At 45.5% G+C, this 22,686-nt stretch overlaps 1 protein-coding gene across 1 annotated transcript in view; it reads right to left on the bottom strand.

Moving 5' to 3' along the window:
- LOC108580092 (chondroitin sulfate proteoglycan 4) overlaps nucleotides 1–17,277 on the bottom strand; it is a 32,764-nt gene extending 15,487 nt beyond the window's left edge. Inside the window, exons 1-3 of the mRNA XM_017943756.1 lie at nucleotides 17,190–17,277; nucleotides 11,360–11,523; nucleotides 3,803–4,034 (exon numbers count right to left, since the gene is read on the bottom strand). Coding sequence (XP_017799245.1) covers nucleotides 3,803–4,034; nucleotides 11,360–11,523; nucleotides 17,190–17,271 — 478 coding nt within the window. The 5' untranslated portion in view covers nucleotides 17,272–17,277. The remainder of the gene's footprint in view (nucleotides 1–3,802; nucleotides 4,035–11,359; nucleotides 11,524–17,189) is intronic.
- Nucleotides 17,278–22,686: the final 5,409 nt, after the last annotated feature.

Raw genomic sequence — 22,686 nt, 5'->3', positions numbered from 1 at the left:
GGCTGTGTCGTAGCACGGGGTACAAATGAATTGTCATGAATATGTAAATTGAATTTCGAGCTGGTCGTCTAGCATTGCGCGAGATGCTCGGGGGGGATAACGGGAAAGGTTGGAGGAAACGGGCGTCACCGGGTACACTCTGTGTTTCTACCGATCGTATTCAATTTGGTACGCGTCAACTCGGCCCACCTTCCGATGAATTTTTGCTTTTCAGCCCGGCCACCACGACCCCGGCCATTGTGCTCTGACATTATTGCCGGCTGCGCACGGCCTCGTAAAGCAACCGTAATCACGCGCGTTTTCGTTGGAACCGGTAATTCGTAATACACTATTCGACGGATAAGCGATCGTGAAACGGAACGATTCGTTTTAAACACGTGAATCGACGAAAGTGAATGTCTTCTACTCTATCTAAACTATTCTTCGTTGTAGCATCTCGAGTGAGATCGAGAATTGTGAGATGTCACGAATTGTTGCAACGTTTTTTTAAATTTTTTCCATCGGTAGAATTATCGTTTTCATCTGGCAGCAAACGTCGATAAAAAAATATTAACTGTCGTGATGGACGTCGTTCGATGGCTACATCGAATTTTCGTGGAAAATACCCTTTTTTGTTTTAACAAACGACTGTCATCGAATGGACAAAAAAGGAAAGACAAAGAGAGAAAAAAGAACGAACGTGAACGTGATAAAATATTCACCGTTGCATAAAGTATATATCGTACTATTTAAATGGAGGGAAAATGTAATCATTCGTCTCTCTGTATCCCTACCCTACGCTTTTCGCTCCGCTCGGTTTCGTCGTGGATAATCTCGTCGAATACAGAGGATAATAACTGATTCATGGGTTGATACGAGATCGTTGAAAGGAGGTAGCTTTTCATCGTCGAGCAGGCGTTTCCCGGTCAACACTGTACCCACCGTGTACATCCGATTTACGATTTCACGGTTACGATTAACAGGGTGGGGAACGAGCGAGGGCTTTGATACACAATTTCATCTTGTCGAAGAGGAAGGAGATCGATGGACGGGGGGACGTCGAATGGGCTAGAAATTAGGTTTGGAGAGAACCGGTGTCGCGGACTCCCGTCCTATCAGAATGTTCTCGGTAGCTAATCTTGCTCAATGACCGTTGCTGATGGTCCGCGTCAGTGATGGATCGTGTAAATATGTATCTCTCTGGTAGCGTGCGCTAAATAATATTTCACTGGATCAACGTCCAGTGATACTGGGAACGCGACGATTTCATATATCACGGTTAATCGGTCTTAATTTGTAACCTCGTTTCGTCTCTTTCTCTCCTATCCGAAACGTCTGTTGTTTCTTTTTCTCTCTCTCTCTCTCTCTCTCTCTCCTTCTTTCTTCGCCGAAATACATATTCGGCTGTGTATTACCGAGGTACGAGGCGAAAGGTAGAGGAAAGTGGATCTCGCATAAAAGATTTACGATTCCAAGTGGAAGATTATATGGTGGAAATGTGACTAAGGGAACGAGTTTAAGGTTACCCTCGCATTTCTTTTCTTAAATGGGGACTCTTTATCTTTTTACCCTCCGGTTTAACAATGTATAACAACCATTCGAGGACGTTCAAGGACACGTAGAGAGGGTTGCCAGTGACACGTTAAAAAAAGAAGGGACAAAAGCCTCGCGTCTTGCGAGTTTCTCTCTTTGGATGTAGAACGATCTTTCTTTCTTTCTTCTTATTTTTAAGAACATTCGCGCCGTTTCGTCACAAATGACTCATCCTTGTATTTCTATTCTTGCGTCTCGTGTTCTTCCTGTTTTTTCTCTCTCTCTTCGTTCTGTTTCCGTGATTTTTGCGGGAAAATCGCGCGCGGACAGACGAGGTTAACTGAAAATACTTAAAGTTCGTTGCGGCGCGAAATAATAAAAACCGAAAACGCGAGGCTTTGCAACGGTGAACCGTCCGGTTCCCCTCTCCCCCTCTGTGTTACTTTTATTGTATATAAGTGAGAAAATCCCTGCAATAGAGTGGATGTTTCGCCGCAACAAACGCAAAACGAATATTTGAAGCCGGCGAGTTGTACCGCGGCGTGATCACGTAACGCGTGCCTCCGGTCGTTTTCTGTATAATCCGTTTGCCGTTGTGCAAATATGAATTTTTATACGCCACTGCACCTTGCTGTACCGTTGCATCGTGGGGGCAACTCGTCCAATAGACTATACAGTTCCATTTGACTACGCCAGCTGAAATATTCCTCGTGAATGCGTCTGTATTGTTTTTCTATTTCAATTCCGGCGACGCCGGATTTTCCGTCGGTCGGCGCAAACTCTGCCGGTGAAATCATCGAAAGTTCGAGGAAATAGTCTATAGCGGAGACGCTGCGTCGTAAATTTCCACGCGAACAGGGAGAGAAGATACTTCTCTGCTCGCGTTTGTCCTTCTTCGTTTGGCGAACCGAAGGGAAAACGAGCGTTGCGAGATTGTGGTTGAGTAATGTTGCGTCTACACTGTGAGGCATAACGCGTCATGTACAGCAATGTTGCGAGAAGAAACAGAAAAATGTCGAGTAACATTCTTCTTGTCGTATAGAAAGTTCTGTGTTATCCGTCGAGTGTCGGTAATGATGAAAGGTAGTTACGAAATAGTGTCACGCGATCCAAATCTCAGACGCTGTTATCAGAGATTTGTCATCTATCCTATGCAAGCAGTTCGTCGTTTCAGTGTAGCTGTTACTGTTTAACCCTTTCGCTACGGCAGATTTTAATGCGTAACGTGGGTTTTCAACCACGGCTGCGAAATTTCTTGTTTTGCTCGTGTCGTTTTAAAATTCGGTTGATTAGATTAAGGCGGAAGTGCACCGAAAGGCTCGAACGGTATAGTGCGAGTAATTTTCAAGACGCCTATAGACGCCGATAGTAACGAAAGGGTTAATATCGTTTTTTAACGTGTCTTACGGAACCCTACGTCTGCGAATTTCAGAGAAACAAGATGATTTAGAGCATGGGTGTTCAACCTTTCGATTTGCCTAGACCATACGAAATATATAATACAGTTAATTGTACATAAGTAACAAAACCTCCCTTATTTTTTAATATTCTTTATCAGAATGCAATTGAGCCGTGAAAAATATCGCTAAAAATCACATAATAATGTTAAAATTTTACGATATTGTGCTGTTAAGGCCACACTGCGGCCCGCAGGTTGGACACGCCTGATTTAGAGAAAGAAGCTTGACGCCTATACTGAATTAGGAGCTGATACAAAAACGAATTCAAGCGAAATAGAAAATAAAATTCAACTATTGAATTGATCGAACTGTTTTTTTATACAGTGTACACGCAGTTTAACCCTTTCACCGCTGAAAATTTCTAATCCTTCGTGTTTGTCCTGTGCGCGCTTCTACTTTAATTTAATAAAAGAAAATTAGAAACGATTTTCAAAATTTTCAATCGCCGAAACTAAAGATCTCGCGCCTGTAATTAAGTGCTACAGCGAAAGGATTAAGGAACCAAAAGAAAGTCAAGCTTCGTCAAAACGTAAGAATGGTCCGAAACGAGCTGAACGCAAACTGTCGCTGAAATATGTATCTATGCGTTCGATCGATACAAGTGACTCGTACAAAGACACACATCGCCGTAGATAAAGTCACGAACGATATATTACAATTGGTGAAATATAGAAGTGTCTCTGTTCGGTCTGTTCGCGAAGTTTCGTCAAAATCGACGCACAGTGAGTCGACTTGCTTCTCTTGTTAGCGACGTCGCGTCGTCGTAAGCGAGCGCAGTCACGTGGCGGGACGATTTATCCGAGTGAGTCAAGCTTGCCGAGGCGTCTTACCTAGAAATAGCTCGTTGAAGTCACCCTGTCCCCCGATGTACACGCCGTAGTGTATGTTCAGCTCGAAGAAACGTCCCGGTAGAAGGGACCTGGTCGTGTGTATAACGTCGATCTGCAGCGTAATGTTCGCCTGGCGTCTCGTCAGGTTCACCTCGTGCCAGCTCAGGTCGTTCAGCGTCAGACCACGAGCACTCGCCATCTCGCTCTCCCCGGCGCCTAAATTAATGTGGACCTACGGAGAAAGAAGAAAAAGAAAGATCCTCTTAAATTATCCAACTAAAGACGAACTTTTTCACGTAGAATCGATAATATCCCCGAACTTTATTCACGAGTTTCAACCAAGAGATGATTACCTCTTCTTCGGAGACTCTCCATGTAGATGTTAGTAGACGAGGGTAAAAATATTTTTCCCGTAGCACGGAATTTTTAATTGCGTATTTTTGCGAAAGGTTTCAAGTTTCTCGCCGAGTAGATGGTGGAAAAGGTGACATTTTGGGAAATTTTCCGGCAATACGGCGGCGGTAAGAGAAACCGCGACGATCCGACGTTTCATTTTTCATCCTCCTCTTCCACGAGCATTATATCTCTCATGCATGCGGAGTGTGAAGGGGCCACCGGTGAGACGCATTAAATATTGATCCCCTCCAGATTGCCATCGATTGCTCGTTTATCAGACGGCCCCTTTGACTAGAGAGCGCGCGCGTAATCGGATTCTTTAAAACCTTCTCCGGGTGAGTTTGTGAAAAGCTAGGAGAACCGTATAAGACGCGAGTGGCAGGAAATAATTCATAGGGAATATACTCGTCGGAGGAGAAGTTTAAAGAACTTCACCGTGCGTATAATCCCGATCCGTTACTCTCTGAAAATCTACTTTCACCTGATTTCTAAGTGAATTAGACGAAAAATTAGCATCTGTTTAAGGGTGCATTTGCCCTGCTTAAGCGTCTCTTTCCTCCCTCCCACAGGTTGAAAAATAAAGCTACCACGTTAATCCTCGGCAGGTAGGTTGAAAAAGAAACGGTTGACACGGTGTGGTTGGATGCATTTTATTAATCCAAAGCTCGACCCTTTTGCACACGGGGGTCGTCCTTGCGACGCGACGCCGCAAACGACCAAGGATTACGAGTAACGCTTTTTCTTCCCTCACCGTTTCCTGACGTCTCGGGCATTATAAGGCTAATTCGAGTAATGCATTATCGAATTAAGAGGACGGTACACGGTGCCTCTCGCTTTAACGAGACTCGAGGTGGCAGCCTCCTGATAAAGAGTCTTTAAACGCGACCTGAATCGACAACGGGAGAGACTTATAGCGATGTCTTCGTGTACCATCGTCCTTTTCCTCTATCCTCGCGAAAATTGATCCTGTCCACAGGGGAGGAGGGGGTAAGGGAAGAGGGTTAAAGGTAGTCGTATCTTAATGAAAAGTCGATCGTTCGCGGGACAGAAGAGCCGCGGCACGACGAGGTTGAAATTACGAAGGGGAGGTATAGCGCGATTGGCAACGAGAGGTCCGCGATCTTTGCCCGCTCTTGCAAAACCCGTTCGAACCGATCGATTTCGTAATAAAGGCGCGAGCTTTTGCGAGTTGCAAGTTCAGCCGGTGGTAGCGTGATGTCCGATGACTATGCAGAACCCCCATTAATATGTATAAGCGCGGGAGAGACACGACACTTGGTCGAGTGTAAACGCGAATCTATAGGTTCAGAAGGTCGAAGGGATGAACCAGCCAGCGGTTGGATGCAGTTGGCGCATTATCGATGCACCGCCATTGGTGATTGGAAAGTGAACAATGACAAATATTCCCCAGCTTTGTCGATTACAACGCGAGGGGCTGCAAAAGGAAAGATTGTTCTCCTCGAGGCTTTTTGTTTTTTTTTGCTCCTCCTCCTCTGGTGAGCCGACTACCGGAAACGTATGTTTCATAGAAAGTTGACGTCGTTTCGATGGACGTACCGTTCTCCTTCTCTCTATTCCCCGGTACCTACGTGTTCGAAAACATTTTTCCCCGAGTGATAAATCGAAGGCTCTAATGTGCCGCGTTCGTCAAATAAACCCGAGAGTAAAGAATATTTTCAATCGAATCTTCGGGGTTGAAATAGGGGAGATTCTCGTATCTAGGAATTCGATGGATATCTTTTTCTTTCCACGGAATTCCCGCTTGCGATGTTTCGAATAATCGCGAAGATGGAAGAGGGAGGTTTCAACGGAGAACCGCAAACGAGACACGGGTTGGCGAACCGACGGGCACGCGAGAACCGAAACGATTCCATTGCACTTTTTGCTCCCGAGTCGTTTATCCCCTTCTCATCCTCTTTAACGATCTTCTTAACAAATTTAATTAAGCTCAGACAGCGCCGAGCCGTCTTCCCATGGGCTGCGCCCGTCGACTTAGCCCTTCGAGAAATTAGATTCGCGCGGTTTTCACGCCGGATCGTTCGCCTATGCTTCTCGCCGGAGAAACGGCATTTCCCTTCCATCCTAATACAGTTAGATAGTATTTTAACGTTACATCGGAGACGTCGGATTGGTTCGCGTGCAACGAGTCTCGGGGTTGAGTCGAACGAGAACAAGGTTCAACGTGTTCGAGTTCCTCTTCGCGAGATTGATCATTCGAGTAAAGTAAAGTTCGAGAAGTGCCGTAATTTCGTGGGAAATAAACATTCGTATTTAGCAGTTGTTCGGTCTTTTTTCGACTATGATTTTTCCCCGAGGAACATTTCCTCCCTCGTGTTCCAGATTTTCAGCTGAATTAGATGAATCGAGTAGAGAGGAGGAAGTGAAGCCAGGCTCCGACCAAGTTGAATGGACTGATTGGTCTGCAATTTTCAGCGATTTATTAGAATTCACGAAGAACAGCTCTCTTCCCTCGTCCGTTTCTTTTGCTAAATTAGACCGAATTCGGGTCACTCGTTCCGAACACTCGAGTAATAACCATGCTAATTTTCACTATCGCGGCAATTATCGTTGGAACCTTGCCGATTAAAGTACAAGGGAGTCAGTTTGCGGAATGAAAAGCCGCGCCGTTTATCTGACGTTCTCCGGGTTGTTTGCATTTTCCCAGTCGATCACCACTCTTGATAAAACATCGTTAATCTAACGATATGCGGGATCACGGTCTCCGTATCCAATAACAACGAGGAAATCCCGGATTGTCGGCCGGAGGTCGCCAGTTTTCCGCACATTTGTAACTAAGACTCGTTGTTAACCTCGATACACCACCTTAAACTCTTTCTATCGCGTCGTTGTACAGGAAATGACCGATTCGAAAGTGAAACTTTAAATCTCGATATCTTGGTCAAGATTAAATTCTATTAATCGAAATCAGCTGCACCAGATTCGACAAATTTCTGTCAACGAATTGCAAGTAAATTCGCTGTATCGTTATATAAATCTGAATATTACCTGTTATCGTCGAGTTCTCTACAGAGGAGACGCTGCGACTTCTAAGGGTCGCGGATCCTTTGTTTACGAACCGGCGATAGAGAGTTCGACCGCTGATCTCAAAGGTACGCGCGAAGGACCTGGCCACAGAGTGTGGAAAATGCGGCTTTTTCTGGTAAGAGGACCATGAGAGACGGCAAGGCACTTACCCCAGAACTTTCAGAAAATACGCATCTACATAGCAATACATCTAACATACCAATAAATTCGTCATCTCGGTGAAAAATTCTTTTCGTTAAAAAATTATGTAAATTCTTAAACTGTATCAATATTTTTAATCGTTCAATTCGTAAAAGAAGATCACTCACACTCCTGCTTTTAACCTAGCCTCGATCTAACTTCCTCCGCGAAATAAGCGCTGCATTTAAAACCATCGACAGGAGGATTTTCATACGACACTCGGCACGATTTCAGTTGATAAAATAAGAATCCACCGGTATCTACATATACCAACACCATCATTTCATATGCAACGAGCTGATACATCAGTTCACGTTCGAACGCGCGCCGATGGACGACGCGAAGCGTGAAACGTCGAGATTTTCCGTTAATCGAGCTAATAGAGAAATTAATACTAAAATCACGGCGAAGTATTGGATCAAAGGCCACGGAGTCGCCGACTCAAAGACACCTTTCAGTTAAAGAATATCTGGACGCGGGATAATTTGCCGAATCAATGGCGGATCGATCCACCGTGAACCTTTCACCATACGTTATTTACCTGCGTTTGTTTCCTACTTATTCAGTTTGTCTGTCGTTCTGTTAGGATAGACACGAATTTCCACCACTACTCACACTATGGGTGGAGGGACATCTTCACGCCGCGCTTCAGCTTTCCCTAAAGTAGTGACTTCAGATTATTGATTTGGTTAAAAGTTGTTCTCCGCAATAAAAGAGTTATTTTTGTGAACGAAGTTCAGCCCTGTTAGGCTGCGGCATAACAGTTCGACGAGCGTAGCGATACACGGTCGAGTTCGTTAGAACGAACGTTGGGTCTGGCGTTGTTTTATGATTCGCAGATAGAGAGGTCTAGTCCCAACGACTTGGCATCCCTACGATGTTAACCCTCGAAAACAGCGACGCGGCACGCCGGGTCTCTTTTCACCCATATTGCAATTTTTACACCCCTAATTGTTACATCCTCGAGTATTTTCCTTCTTAGTCTTAGTTTTATCTGTATCTACAACTTCTTCGCCTTCAACCTTCATCTTCACCTCCCAACTCTCCTACATAGTCATAATCGAAAGTTCATCTTCTCTAAACCCTAAAATATCCCTATCTTCTCCATTTTCGGATCATTTTCTCTGTTTTACCACGCGCACCTCATGTAAACTTCTGCTTCTACGCAACGACGATCCTTAATTGTTTTAAATTCAGCGTTACCCCAATATCTGCTCCGAGTTTCGAGGACTTGGAGCGAACCGGGCATCGCAGTATGTTGCGAACACATACACTACCGGCCAAAAGTTTGGAATCACCGTGCATTGCAATTTACAGAAAAAAGTCAGCGACTTTGAGAAGTTTTTATCACTCGAATCAATTGATATGAGATAAATTGATAAAAAGAGATAAGAAGAGATAAGAGAGTAGAATTGAGATAAACTTGAAATCTATAAAAAATTAGCAGCAGATTTAATATCGATGAAAAGTGGGAGGTGATTCGAAACTTTTGCCCGGTAGTGTATGTCTTCTTAGGCATATTTTCAGCTCTATTTCTCATCATTTCCTATGAATATAATATGCCGCTACTTAGCTTCTTCAACACTGCCTGGCTAAAGACGTTAGAACTCTCCACGTAGTCGTTTGTTCATGTTACTTATGTTATGGAATGAAGCATAGGTAGACTCGTAACTTCTACTCGTGTTTCCGTGCCTGTGATTCCTCTCACGGAATCGTAATTTGTAACCGGAACTCGAGGACGATTATTACCTAAGAGTAAAGTGGCCCTTCTGGGCTTCGTCGTCCCGAGTGCGTCGTTGTTCTTCGTAATGCGATCGAGTACGCTCTACCGGGGCAGTTTAATTTCGCAACAACGAGTACTCGTTGCGCTGCCCGTCACCGGTGATCATTAATAATCGTACTTGTTAAAGGTGAAGCTGTTCCTTTTTTCCCCATCTTCTTCCCTCTCTCTCTCCTTCGTCGATAACTTTGACACGCCGCGGAATCGAGACAGCGGAGGAATTTTCGTGAAATTTTGGAAAATCGAGCAGGTTAACGCGGGTTTCGAACTAACTTTGAAGTTTTGTTTCCGAGAACCGTGTGCTTTTGATGCCGACGCTGTAAATCGTTTCAAAGGGTGTATAGATGAAAGTGGAATTTCTTTTCTGCCTTTTCTCAAGGTCGCCCGTGATTTTTCCACGCGAATCTTGCAGTCAGAGACGTCGGCGACGTGCATTAAAGTAATTAACCTGCCTGGTTAGTTTTACGATCGGAGCGAAGTTAAACAATGGCGTGTTAAACATCGAGGAAGTTACGATGGGAAAATGCGCAAAACGGTGAAGTTTTTACGATGGAAACTCTCGTTTTTTTCTCGGTTACACCGAGACGGAACCGAGAGAAAAGAGCGAACAGAAGTACATTGAAATCAATTATTGGAAAGGCAAGCAAAGAAAAGTCATGACTAAACAGTCTCGAAATAAACGTGATTTTCTTTCTTCTTCATTTCAACCAGAGGAAAGTGTGTGCGTAAGAGAGAGAAATAGAAAATTTTACCGATTATTTGATTTTATCGATACCGATGCTATTTGCTTCTTTTTTTTTACACGGCCAACGTGAGTACGTGTTACAATATTTAAAAAAATCTCCAGCTCGATCATTCCGACGATCATTTTTCACGGGTGCGATCGTAAAAGTATATTTTTTTTCCAACGGACGGTTCGCAAATAGAAAAAAGATCGATTCACCGTGGAGCGGAGAGAGAGAGAAAGAGAGAATGGCGTTACATGTGAAATAAATTACAATGTTTTATTTCACGCGGCCGCCGCCGTATGAAAGTTAAATTCGAACGCGTCAAATTTAATTCAATTAAAAATACTCTCTCGGTTGATGGCGCGAGTCTCTCCCTCGCCGCGTCCGTTGTATTTTTGAGACGCGCGACGAAAATTGCTCGTCGTTGAAACATCGATCGACAGGTCGTAATGCAGTATCGTTTGTTCCGAACCTGCCATAAAGCGATTGTTACGCGCCGGCTACAACCGTGACAGACTATTAAAGAGAATAAGATCGAAACTTTCGGCTCCCTCTCTCTCTGCCCTCTATCCCGTTAGGAAAACCGGGCAAACGATAACAAATATTGCGGCCGTTTATTTTATAGCAACGTTTTAACGCTGGAAACTCATTATTGGCTTGACGCTTTCCTCGCACAGGATTGGCTGATTTACGAGAGGACTTAGCGCTCTCGTGGAATTGGTTTAAACAAAATCAGTTAACTTTGCCTCCAATGAATTTCACAATCTCTCTCTCATTTCGTTTAACGAGAACGAAAGAGAGATAGATAGATGGAGAAAGAGGACGATAGAAAAAAAAAAAAGGAAAATTGTAGCATTGTATCTGACAGTGTAGCAACAATAAATGCTACTTTTCATTCAGGAATATAAAACACGTCGCGATGTTGCTTCCCTGTGTTCGTCAGGACTGACCGAGCGAGGCCGTACATAAATAAGATGCTTTTACCCGTGGAGTTTTAATGGCTGGAATAAAACGACGGAACGACGTGACGTTGTTAAAATCAAGACACGGTTTTTATCGAAGTCGTAAAACTAGCCGGTGGAACGTTGGTTTTGTCAGTGGTGGTGGTGGTGGTGGCGCGCGTGAAAATCGTCCTCTCTTCTTTTTCTCTTCATCTCTCTCTCTCTTTTACGGCGGCCGCGGTCGCGTGCTTCTCCGTCTTTCTCTCTCTCTCGTCGCTTCCTCGCCGCGTATCAAAGCGAGCCTAATTCTCCGGCCGGACAGGAGGGAAACAGAGAAGAAAGAAAATGGTGGAAGGGAATAGCGGAGAGATGGCTGACAGAGTCGCGACGGTAGAGCACGTGCGGTTGGTTAACGACCAAACCGACCACCACGGGCCCCCAAACAGTAAAGCCTATTAATAGAAGTAAGCATCGAGGGCAAACGAACCTTCAATCTGCCAGCTTCGAGTTTGATCAGGCAGTAATCCGTCTTGCCAACGGCCAATAGCAGCATGGCGTCCGCGAGATGAGTTCGGAACCGGAAGCTGATGTCAGTCGCACCCTTGGCTTCTTGAACCGGAAGATGAATGTAGCTCGCACCGTAAAACGACACTGCAATCAATTTTCAACAAATTTATTCTTCCTTCGTTGCACAGTCGCCTCGCTTCCACCGTTCGTCCTTCAGATATCAGACTGAAGTTAGGTTTTGCGTCCCTTCAGACAGTGAAACGAAAGAAATCGTGGTTTTTTAGGACAATCTTTGAGCTAAAGACGATAATTTTGCTTGGACTGAGATTCACTTAGGTTTGCATCCCTTGGAGGCAGCGAAACGAAACAAATCGCGGTTTTTTTAAAGACGAATTTTAAATTAACGAAGATACAACAATTCTGTCGTACTCTTCTTGCTGTAATTTACTTGGACAGAGGTTGAGGTTTACATCCCTTTGAGACAGCGAAGCGAAAGAAATCGTGGTTTCCAAAGGGGAATTTTACGGTACCGACGATACAACAATTCATATTCGATAAAAATTCTCGTGTTTTCTACGCAACGGGATTAATGAACGACGATGGTAATCACTCGTTTCCACGTTTAATTATTTATCGATCAAAATGTTCATTACTTTCACGTCGCTTAACATTGGGAACGTTTAAGCGGTTCAATTGCTCGAAATTTAATCAAGTTCAATTTAACGTTTCGATTTACTCAACCTTACTTGCTTCTGGCACTGTTTCACCTGTTTTTATTTATTCCCCTCCCTCTTTTCTCTGTACGCTTCGTGCCTGTGCGTGTCGGAGTAAACTTCTTGGATAAAAATTCGACGTATGCGCGTGGCGATGTAACGCGGCTAAAGGCTTTGGTAAATGATTCGCGACGAGAAGGGGTTGGAAGATAGAGGCGTGCTAGCCGGCGGAACGATTCTACAGTACCCATCTCATAAACTTTGCAAACTCGTCGCCTTGTTTACCCGTCAGAGGAGCTTAAGCAGCGGCTTTTGCTCGCAGTCCCGTGGATTTTTCTATAATTTATCGCTTGCTAACAAAAGGCGAGCGTGTAACGTCTGATAAATTATTTATCGGTATACGCGAACAGAAGGATCCGTGTACTTTTCATCCATGTCAAATATTCATCCGCTGTAGACAATGAAATTCTCCATTCACAGTGCCCGGTGTCCACGCGAAATATCGACAATTTCCCGAAACAATGAAACGCGAAGCCTCTCGATGAATCGAAAAAGCTGTTAAAAGTATAATTAATATTTCGTCGATTGTGATAAAGGAACCGCGGTAGAATTATCTCGTGTACTCGAGCACAGGAGAGAGAGAAAAAGGAGGCAACGAACGAGGGGTGGAGAGAAGAAAAGGAAAGCTACAAGTGAGGAAGATGAGAGAGAGAGAGAGAAGGAAGAAAGAAAGGGAAACACAGAAGACGATTGAAAAGGTTGGCAAGACCGATGAATGAGCGACTTCAACTCCTTCAAACGACCGTTGAAGGAGAGATCTCTCGCATCTATAGCTGTGTGTACCGAGAAATCAGAGGTTGGCCGGAGCGCGTGCCTCGACGTTACGGAACATGTAAAGAGTTTATTTCCCAGCAGCGTGTAAACGATCTAAGAAAACCGTTCGAGTACGTAGAATAACCCGGCACGGCTCGTTAACTACGGACAACCCTTCTTTTTCGTCGCTTCGCTCTTTCCTTTTCTTTTCTTCCGTTTCGGTAGGAAGCCGGAATAGTATCGCGGAATGGAGGAGCATGGAAACATTAACGTCGACCGCGAATCGATCGAATCGACGTCCTGGAACCGCGGCTCGACTGTTCCAACGGTTTATTCGGCTGGTATTACCCGGTGTGCAAATCGTAATATTCGCGTATCCAGGTTTCGGAGAGAATATGCTCTCGAACATCGGTGTGTTTCCTCTCCTATCAACGTCGGATTTCCCCATTCTCTTCTAAACACGATTACCATTTTTATTCTCACAGCTTGTGTGTTTATTCGTAGAAAGTCTCGCGGCCTAGAAATAACGAGGTCGAGGTCCTTATCCAATTACAAGCAGATTTTCTGCTATCGGAAATGTTCATCGGCCGCTAATTACCGAGATAATACGGCGCTGAAACGGCCGAATCGGTGGCTTTCGGGCAGCGTTTCTTCAATCACCCTCTCTCTCTCTCTCTATCCTCCAGCTTTTGACCGATAAACGGTGTTTTTAACGACCTGACGTCAGACGTTTCGCGGAATTATATCGTGCCACAGAGGAGAAAGAGAGAGAGAGAGGCTGCGCCCGCCCGGCAGCCACGAAACTTGTATATTACGGATTGTAAAACATCCGGAGACTCGTATACCTCGCTTTTTCCGAGGTAATCCTATCTTCAAATCCGAGGAGACGAGTCGAGACGAGGGAAAATATGCGAAACTGCCTTCCGTAGACGTATCCTGCTTCTCCTGGAATTCAATTTATTCCGTGAATGCACTTGTCCGTTCAGACTTTTCGATCGAGTAGTAACAAGTGTATACTGGGTGTTACTCAGCTAAGGAGTAGACAGTTGACTGGTTAATAAGAGTCTAAAGGAGAAGAGAAAAGAGACAATCTATCGGCTGGTTTATTTATCAGTTGATAAACGTACCAAAGATGAATTTAATAAACATTTATTTGGCCTAATTAAAAAGTGATCGGTGGAATTTGATTTTGATCTGTGGTTCATTTTCGTACACACAATGTGTACCATTTAACGATGAAATAATTCAACTATACGTCGTTCAAAATGAGAGTAACCTCGCTCTCGGACCGATTCTCGTCCGTTCTGCTAGTAGACAGAGAGCGTAGCGGAGGGTAAGACAGAGAAAAACGTAGGCAGTTTGGACGTTCCAGTCCTGCCTTAGGCACGTCCCATGCGCGAAGCGAGGTTACTCTCATTTTGAACAGAGTGTAGCTTCCTCATTTTAACCCCTTAACTTATGACTTCTTTTCTGACTATGCATCTAAGCGTCCGCCATTTTACTGTTTTAGTACTCAGGTAAGGAAAGCTAATCTGTTACAGATTAGTTACATGTAGTAATCCTCGGTGTTAGAAATTCAAACGAAAGGTAGGATTACATTGAATTTTTCTTACTAATATAATTATTTTGCCACGAGTCCGACACGTTGTTATAGGTTAAGGGGTTAAACGACATTCTCTGGTGAATTCCTAATCTCCCTGCAACTCGGAATCGTCTACTCTAAATTATTCAACCAATTTCCCATTTCTTTTCTAAGCGACGAGCGAAAAAGTTACAATATTCGGCGCTTCGTATACGCAATTTCTTTCAACGTCTATCAATCAGTCGAGCTTCCGCTCACTTAAGTTCCGAAACATCGAGTACAGAGCGCGAAAGGTGGATTAACCGGATAAACGTGGAAATGATTAGGTCGATATCGGGATAGGTTGTATTCCGGGCTGGTTTTTGCCTTGTGTCGATAGCTCGAATCGACGCCGGCAAATTTCTACGCTTCGGAATAGAGTATTTTTGGCTTTCGCCACTGATCGGTTCACGTTAATCCGGTGGCCGCATTTAATTAACAAAATCCGCGAATGCGGTCGCCTTTTCGCCGGAAAAACTACTGGCTGCCAGGCCGGCTGCGTTTAGTCCGGTTGCGTTTGACCCGGTTGCGAGTAAAAGGACGCCTCTCGAACGCGCGGCGTGCGTCGTAGCATTAATTTGCAAGCGAAATGATGGATTAGAGAAATGGAACGCGAGATAAACGAGAAATTGATTATACTCGTGTTGCCATTCCCGTGTTCCATCATCGTATTTCGACGTTCGACTGGATTGCCCTCGACGTTCGACCATTACAGAAATACGAAGCCCTGGTATCGAATGAAGTACGGTTTATGTAAAATTGATACCGATAAATTTCGTTCCTCCTACCTACCGCTGGTATCCGAGCCTCGACGAACGAACGAACGCAGAGAAAAAAAAAAAAACAAAAAAATAGAGGAAGCGAAGAGGTAATTGTTTTTCAAGCTCCAATTCCGAAATTTCCTACTCTCTCCACCTCATTCGTATAATTCGATCGTTCGTACTCGATATATCTGCTAAACGATGGATTAGCCGGCTAAATGAAAAACTGATTACACTATGTCGGATCGATAGCAAAACTCTCCGTTCTATCTATCTCTCCCTTTATTTTCATTCTTTAAACCTAGAATTTCACGTTCGATCAAAGTTGCGAAGTGAACAGACGAAGGATAGTTTACGTAAAATCGATCTATCTCTCTACAGTACCGACGGGGTTTTCTAAGCGAACCTAATTTCGCTATATCTTCGCGATACTTTACAGATAGGAAGATCTCGAGGTGCGTGTATAATCGGTCTGGTAGCACTTTGTTCGCGGAGAACAGAGAAACGCGTATGCTCGATACGCGCAGAGGATTAATTGGTCCCTTTATCGATATATCGATCATCGATGCATAGTAGGGGCCCGTGAACATACAGAGACAGACACCGTCTAGTGGCTAGTTTCATTTTTTACGCGGCCCATCACGGTCTTATCGAGGCGGAAAATCGCTATTCAACGCTCGAACACTGTACTATATTTTTTCCTTTTTTGTCTCTTCTCTTCCCCTTCTTTGCTTCGCGTTTCATCGTTGAAAAGGGATTCGAAGGTTTTCCGAAAGAACGAACCGGCAATTTTCTATTCCGATTTGTAAATCGTGTGTTTCGTACGTCCCTATTGTGTAACCGTTGGTTAAATCGACGGAATTCATCGGTCAAGTGATAAAACAGAAAAGATGATATCCCGAGGAAGGAAGAGGAGAGAGGGATGGATCGCGAATCAATGTATCGTTTCTATTACAGATGATCGAAAATGCATTCTGGCCGGTGGGCTTTTGGCCGTGGGCATCAGATCGTGTGTCGTTACACCGTTGAACAGAATCGGAAACCGTGGCTCTCGTATTACTACGTTAATCCTCTCCGCTTCAATTTATTCCCACGTTTGTTGCTACTCCATCATCGCCGGGCGAAGCTAATTTTGTAATTAACCTCCTCTATATTTGCTACTTCGTTTGTTTTAGCAGCTGAGTCCGCGGCGGAATACTTTTAGTTCCCCCCGTTGATTGATGACTCTAATTAAAAACCGGCCAGATCCTGCGCGCAATCCCGACGCCATTGTTCATTCAGTTCCTTGCTGGCCCGATACGTTCAGTCGATAATTACCGAATTACCGGCAGAGATGGATATTTTCCTACTCTAATCGACGCCGTTGGAAATTCATTACTTCGCAATTGCAACACGCCTCCGCGTGTAACGTTCTGTTCTTCTTCTTCGCTGGCGCAACGAAATCGCGGGGACGAGAAACGTGGAGATTCGAGGAGAAAATTGGAAAAATAGAAAACTACCGTTTGAAGTGTACATACATATACGCGTAGGCGCGACGTGAAAATCGTTAAAAAAGACGGACGATGGTCGTGCTCGATCGGACGATCGCGAAACGGCGTCGTATCAGCCACCCCTACAGGGCGTTTACGACTAACGCGGGTTTTCGTCGGTTATTAAAAGCACACGCGAGTAGTAGAGCTCGTAGGGCCATTGAAACGATAGAGAAGCCTCGATGTTATAAGTACATTCTCCGCGGCCACTCGTTCCGACTGACCATAAAAGTTAATCTCTGTCGGTGTTTTCCATCGTGCTTTGCCCACCGTTGTCCGACGATTTACGTTTTACGCGAAAGCACAAAGAGAGAGAGGGAGAGACCGCGTTTCTTTCGTCACTATCCAAGGGAGACGACCGCCTATACGTTACCTTTTTCGTCTGTTTGGCAGTAACCCAAAAGGGAGGCCGTTACTGCTAAGAACATTAGCAGCCCCATGTCGTTCAGAAACATTAGGCTCCTTCTCCTCGAACGTCTTCCTTTTATCCTTCGCGTTCTTCGACCAACGTATCCTACTTCTTCCGCTGGCGTTTCGTTCGTTCGTTTCTGATCGTGCAAGCGTTAAAGGTAGGGCTGCAGCCGGGTGGGAAGAAAAAGTTTGCTCGCGCTAAGAAACGGCCCGACCGGGGATATCGCCACTTAAGGGATATCGACGCCACGTGACGGGAATTACGAAAGGCTATTTACAGGCCGGTTTAATACTCGAAGCGTACTTGTTCCATCGTTCATTTTCTTTTTTCCGCACTGTTGTCCGTTGTTCGTCACGCGTTCCACCTGCCTTTCTCCTCCACCTTTCTCATCAATCGTGTCCGAAACATCGACCAGTCTCAACCGAGCATCCAGATCAATTTCTCTGTTCGCTTCAGTTTCAACCGCTTCCTCTCTCTTTCTCGTTCTCTCTTTCTCTCTATTTCTCTTTCCCAGTCTGTTAACAGCTATTCTATTTTCGAATCAGAAGACCACGTCAGGCCGGAACAACGCGGAAACGTCGGTCGTTGTGGCTCCCCTCGTATAAAAGTGTAAAATGAAACGTTGCTCGAGCGAGTATCGGTCCAACGACGACGAAGACGACGACGTTCCGCAAGGTGCTAGCTGCGTTCTATCCTTTGACAAGGCCCTGGCTGGCATCGTGCACGTACGCTCCTCGTTTCCTGCTGCTGCTGGTCCCGCTCGTTTCTGAAAGGACACACGGACCACCTCTGTAAAACGACACTCGCACACCCATGCAACGGTTTAATCAGCAGAATCGGCTTTCGGGTTCGAGAGAACGTGTATCGCCTTCCGCTACTGCCCCCACCACGGTTTCCCACTTGGGAGACACTCTAAAGAGGTCTAGAGACGTTTTCACTGATAGAGAACAGATCGACGGGGCTTTCTTGTTTTTTTCGAACGTGGCTTTCGCGGGATTTCTCTTCGACCGATCAAACACGTCTTCTGATTTCGTCTCTTTTTCTGCTCCTTTTAACCCTTTCGCCATCGAATCGTACGTTTTTCTAGGTTAGGTTAGGTTCGTTACCCGACTCGTAATCGTCGAGTTTGTAATTGATACTAAATTGAGACGAAGTTTTGTTCGAGTGCTCAAGTGGGATATACGCGACCGACTGGTCACGAAAGGGTTAACGCACTGATTGAGAGAAAAAGTTATTCGCGTCTTTGACGCTAGAAGCTCTCGCGAGTGTACGTGTTAGAGGATATTCCGAGAAATAGAATGAAAATATACGTGGTGTGCAGGGGGATAATAGCGACGGCGGTGCAAAAACCGGGATCAAGCTTCTAACTCGAAGCGGAAAATAGAAGAACGTTAAGTTTACGATAAGAATAGAAGAAAAAGGGGTTAGGAATAATACCGGCTAAGCGATGGTAGATGCAGTTTTAAAGAGAAAGTTACAACGATACGAGGAACTTAGGCGAGGAAGGAATTAATAAGTATAACAATGTCGACATTTCACGAGACGTTTGACAGAATGAAAAGTAGTTGGAATTAACGCGAAAGCAATTAAAAGGACAAGGTTTTATAAACGTGAAAAATCCATCTCTGATTCGCGTTCACAGGAAAAGAAGATCCCCCAACGTCGAGGAATTTATTCCTTTGTGAAGAAAGAAACGACGCTAAATCTCTTTACTTCCTAACTCACTCGAATTATCAAAGAATTAATCGGGACGGTATCCTCGAACGATTGTCCCTGGGCAGACAGCGTGTTGCGTTTAGCAGCGAGGCGACGCGATACAATCGCTCTCTCAGAAAAATTTCATCTCTCGAAGCGAACGAATCCGTGTTTACGCATGAAAGAAAGAATATTCGTGTGCACCTGGTCGCGGAACGTGAAAGGATCTCTCTTGTTATGCAAGTCGCCGGGGTAGCTAAGAAAAAAGAGAAGCAACGTCCCCTTTTCTTCGTGGTTTATTTGCCGTTGGAATCGGCGGCCGTTTAAATCGGTTAAAAAAATCCGAAGCTTCTCCTCCGATAAAGGTAACCTCGAGAGCTCGAGCGGATTTTTTCGGCGGACGATCGACTAAAATTCCAACGTGGCATAGAGGGGGAGAGAAAAAAGGGTTTTCGTGCCGGGAATCTAAACATTTAAACAAGCCAGTTGCACTGGGACTTGCCACCTTCTTCTGTTTATTCTCCTCCTTCTCTCTCTCTCTCTCTGTTTCACACTATTTCTAGCCTTTTCTCTCCTCCCTGCCGTCGTCGTCCTTCGGTTTACTTTTCGAGCGAGTAAAGCGGAGGGATTGAACGTGGGACAGTGGAAGAAGAAAGTGTCGGTCAGACGAGGGGGTACAGTAGCGTTTTGGTTTCTGCGAATCTCATTTACAACGGGCGACATTCGACACGCTCGACGATTCTCGAGTGGAACGGAGGGAAGAAAGAAAGAGAAAGAAAAGTATATATAAAACGAGAAAGTTGGATGGACGTGGCAGTCGAGCAATATTTTTCCCTGCTACACCCACACGGGTTGCCGTCTTGTTTCGTCCCGATAGAAAGTTGAGCGTCGGAACAAAAAGGTAGAAAGAGTGGCGCTGGTATTCCTATTCATGGAAAGAGTTAAGTACAGCAGGGTTGGAGGAGAGAAAAAAAGCATCGTTCCTCTGTGACCCTCTATCGCCGATATTCGACCCCTCTACCCCCGATACGGCCGAATACGATTGAACGGGAGCGTGAACACGCGTTCGTTCATGAGGAACGAGAGGGTAGAATGGTAGGAAAGGAAGAGTCTGGTTTAGTCTAGTCAGAAGAATCGTTCGTGTTCCCATCGAGAAATACCCATTTCCTCTCCCTTGGAGTATAAATATTTCACGGGGGTGTAGAGGGCATCGAGGGGGGTATATCTCGTTCCGGTGGAGTGAGATCATTGCTGATTTTACGGAGTCTATCTATCCTCTTTACGCCATGGAGATAAACGTTTCCCGGAGAGCCTTAAACCGAGATAAGGAAATGTACACGAATATCTTCGAAAAGTCGTAAAGTCCCGTGGATTTCCATAATGCAAAGCTTCGCCAGTGTATGTATATACATACAGAGACACACGACTACTTCTTTTTCTTTCCTATAGAGAGAGAGAGAGAGAGAGAGAGAGAGAGAGAAAGAGAGAGAGGTACAGGGGTAGAAACAAAAATGTTGCTACCGATACACCGCTATACTTCCGTCTAATGTAACAAGCTTTCGAACGATACACGTACTGGCGCACGTAGTTGGCCTGTCTGGCGAAAAAAGAAAGACTCTCCTTTACCTTTTTACCGGCCAGACTTCGAGGAGGAGGAAAAGAAGAAGAAGGGGACAGTGTCTGGCCAGTCGATGAAAGTGTCTGCTTTTTTCGATCATGTTGTTTCTCTCGTCCAATCGAACTTTCACAGGATTACACACAGATGAAAATTCAACGTAATATCCAGAGAGAGAGAAAAAAGGGGGGAGGGAAACGATTCGTTTCTATGTAGCAATCGTGCTCTCTTTTCCGAGTAAGTACCTGCCCTCGAGCCTTTTTCTCACACGGGCAAGATATTCTCGTAGAGGGAAAACGGTTGAAAGCGCAAGAGAGGGTTTGCCAGGAAGAGAATACCGATTTCGGTGACGACGATCAACGTCCAACTTTTGTTCTACCGACGAAATGCCTACGAGCGACGATTCTCATCTGCGAGGCCGGTTCTACGACGAGCCACCACCTCGCGTGGCCCTCGCGATGAAAGCGTAAATCACAGTCGACGTAAATATTGCTTTCGTTCCACCCTCGTGTAGACACGCGTTACTTCAACGAGAACGTTCCTACGGTATTCAAGAGAAAACTTTAACTGTCCAAAGCCTAGCCGGTGTGACACAAGCTAGTGAGGAGAGAGAGAAAAAAAAGCTGTCTTACACTTCGAAATTTGATTTCTTCCCTGTTATCGCGATTCGTGATAAACCTGCAACTGGTCGTCACCACGCGAACGTGCATTGAATCACAAACTCGAGTCAAGAACCGTGGGATCAGGCTACGACTCCAGCGGAATATATCCCTGTTTTTGTGCCGGCTCGATCGAAGCTTCGTTCACGATCGTATTCGAGAGAGAGAGAGAGAGAGAGAGAACGAGAGAGAGAACGAGAGAGAGAGAGAGAACGAGAGAGAGAGAGAGAACGAGAGAGCGAGAGAGCGAGAGAGTCACTATCACAGAGATGTACGCTGATGGAAGTACACACGTAAAATCCATATGTGAAGCCTGACAGACGCACGTTTTTCGCGGAAGAATACCGGCGACGAGTTCGCGCGTACCGACGCGCGACCGCAAGGAAAATACTCGAGCAAGCCGTTCTCTAGACTGGAACCTGGACCAAAATTTCCATCCCTGTCGTTGCTCCGGTGTATAACCCTAGCTAGAGTTGACGAGAAAGCCCGTGGACCCGTGTAATGGCTCACGTACGTGAACCCGAGCACGCGGTTGAAATTTAAACCGTCACTACCACCAGCTAGACATCACCACCACCGTCGTCACCATCCACCACCACCATCACTACCACCACCACCACAAGTGCCACACTAGCAGCAACACACCACCGTCGTCACCATCCACCACCACCATCACTACCACCACCACCACAAGTGCCACACTAGCAACATTACATACACACACCACTGTGACGTTATATCGCGGCAAGCAATGTCACTACCCACCCTTGGTTCGTGAAACAGAAAGGAAACATGGACAGAGAGAGAGAGAGAGTGAGACAGATGCGAATAAGTGAGTAAAAGAGTCGTAGGAGATAGATTGGCAAGCCCCAGAGATCCCGGCGTCGGCGTTTCTCAGTTATGCTCGTGTCGAATCCACGTATAAAGGATCTCGAGTCTTCCGAGTGGGGTTTGATATATGTATGTGTACCGTTGACGAAGATATTTCAACCGTTTTTTTGCCTCTCTTTCACCGGTCGAATATGTTACGGAGTGGTGTGTGGTGTGAAGGTTGGGAACAGTTTGGTCATACCAGTTCCTACTGGCACCGGGACGCGAAACAGCGTCCTCGTAGCAAGCTCCGTTTTCACTCGTCGCCGTGGCACACACGCACCCGACCACCGAAGGGAGGCAACGAGCGTGCGTCCAAACGATCAGCAGAGGAACAGAGAGGGTTGGAAGAGAGACGGATCCAGAGAGAGGAGCAGCGTGCTTCGACCGGGCGTTCCTCGGTCCTCCTCTGCCGCACGACGACTGAATCTTCGGGGTGGACTGGGGAGGCTGCGCGCAGGGTCGGCCCCGCTCGTTCCGGCAGCCCGATTCTCCTCTCTCTCTCTCCCACGCTTCCACCTACCGCACTCTCTGTCTTTTTCCCCTTTCTGCCTCTTCCTCGTTCTATCGCTCCGTCCTTTCCTATCCTGTTCGGTACGTTCTCGTCGCACTGGCTGTC

This window comes from Habropoda laboriosa, unplaced genomic scaffold (genome assembly GCF_001263275.1).
Source record: "Habropoda laboriosa isolate 0110345459 unplaced genomic scaffold, ASM126327v1 scaffold2, whole genome shotgun sequence".
Taxonomy (NCBI): Eukaryota; Metazoa; Arthropoda; class Insecta; order Hymenoptera; family Apidae; genus Habropoda; species Habropoda laboriosa.
Note: the sequence above shows the minus strand (reverse complement) of the source record. Positions and strands in the feature narration are given on the sequence as shown.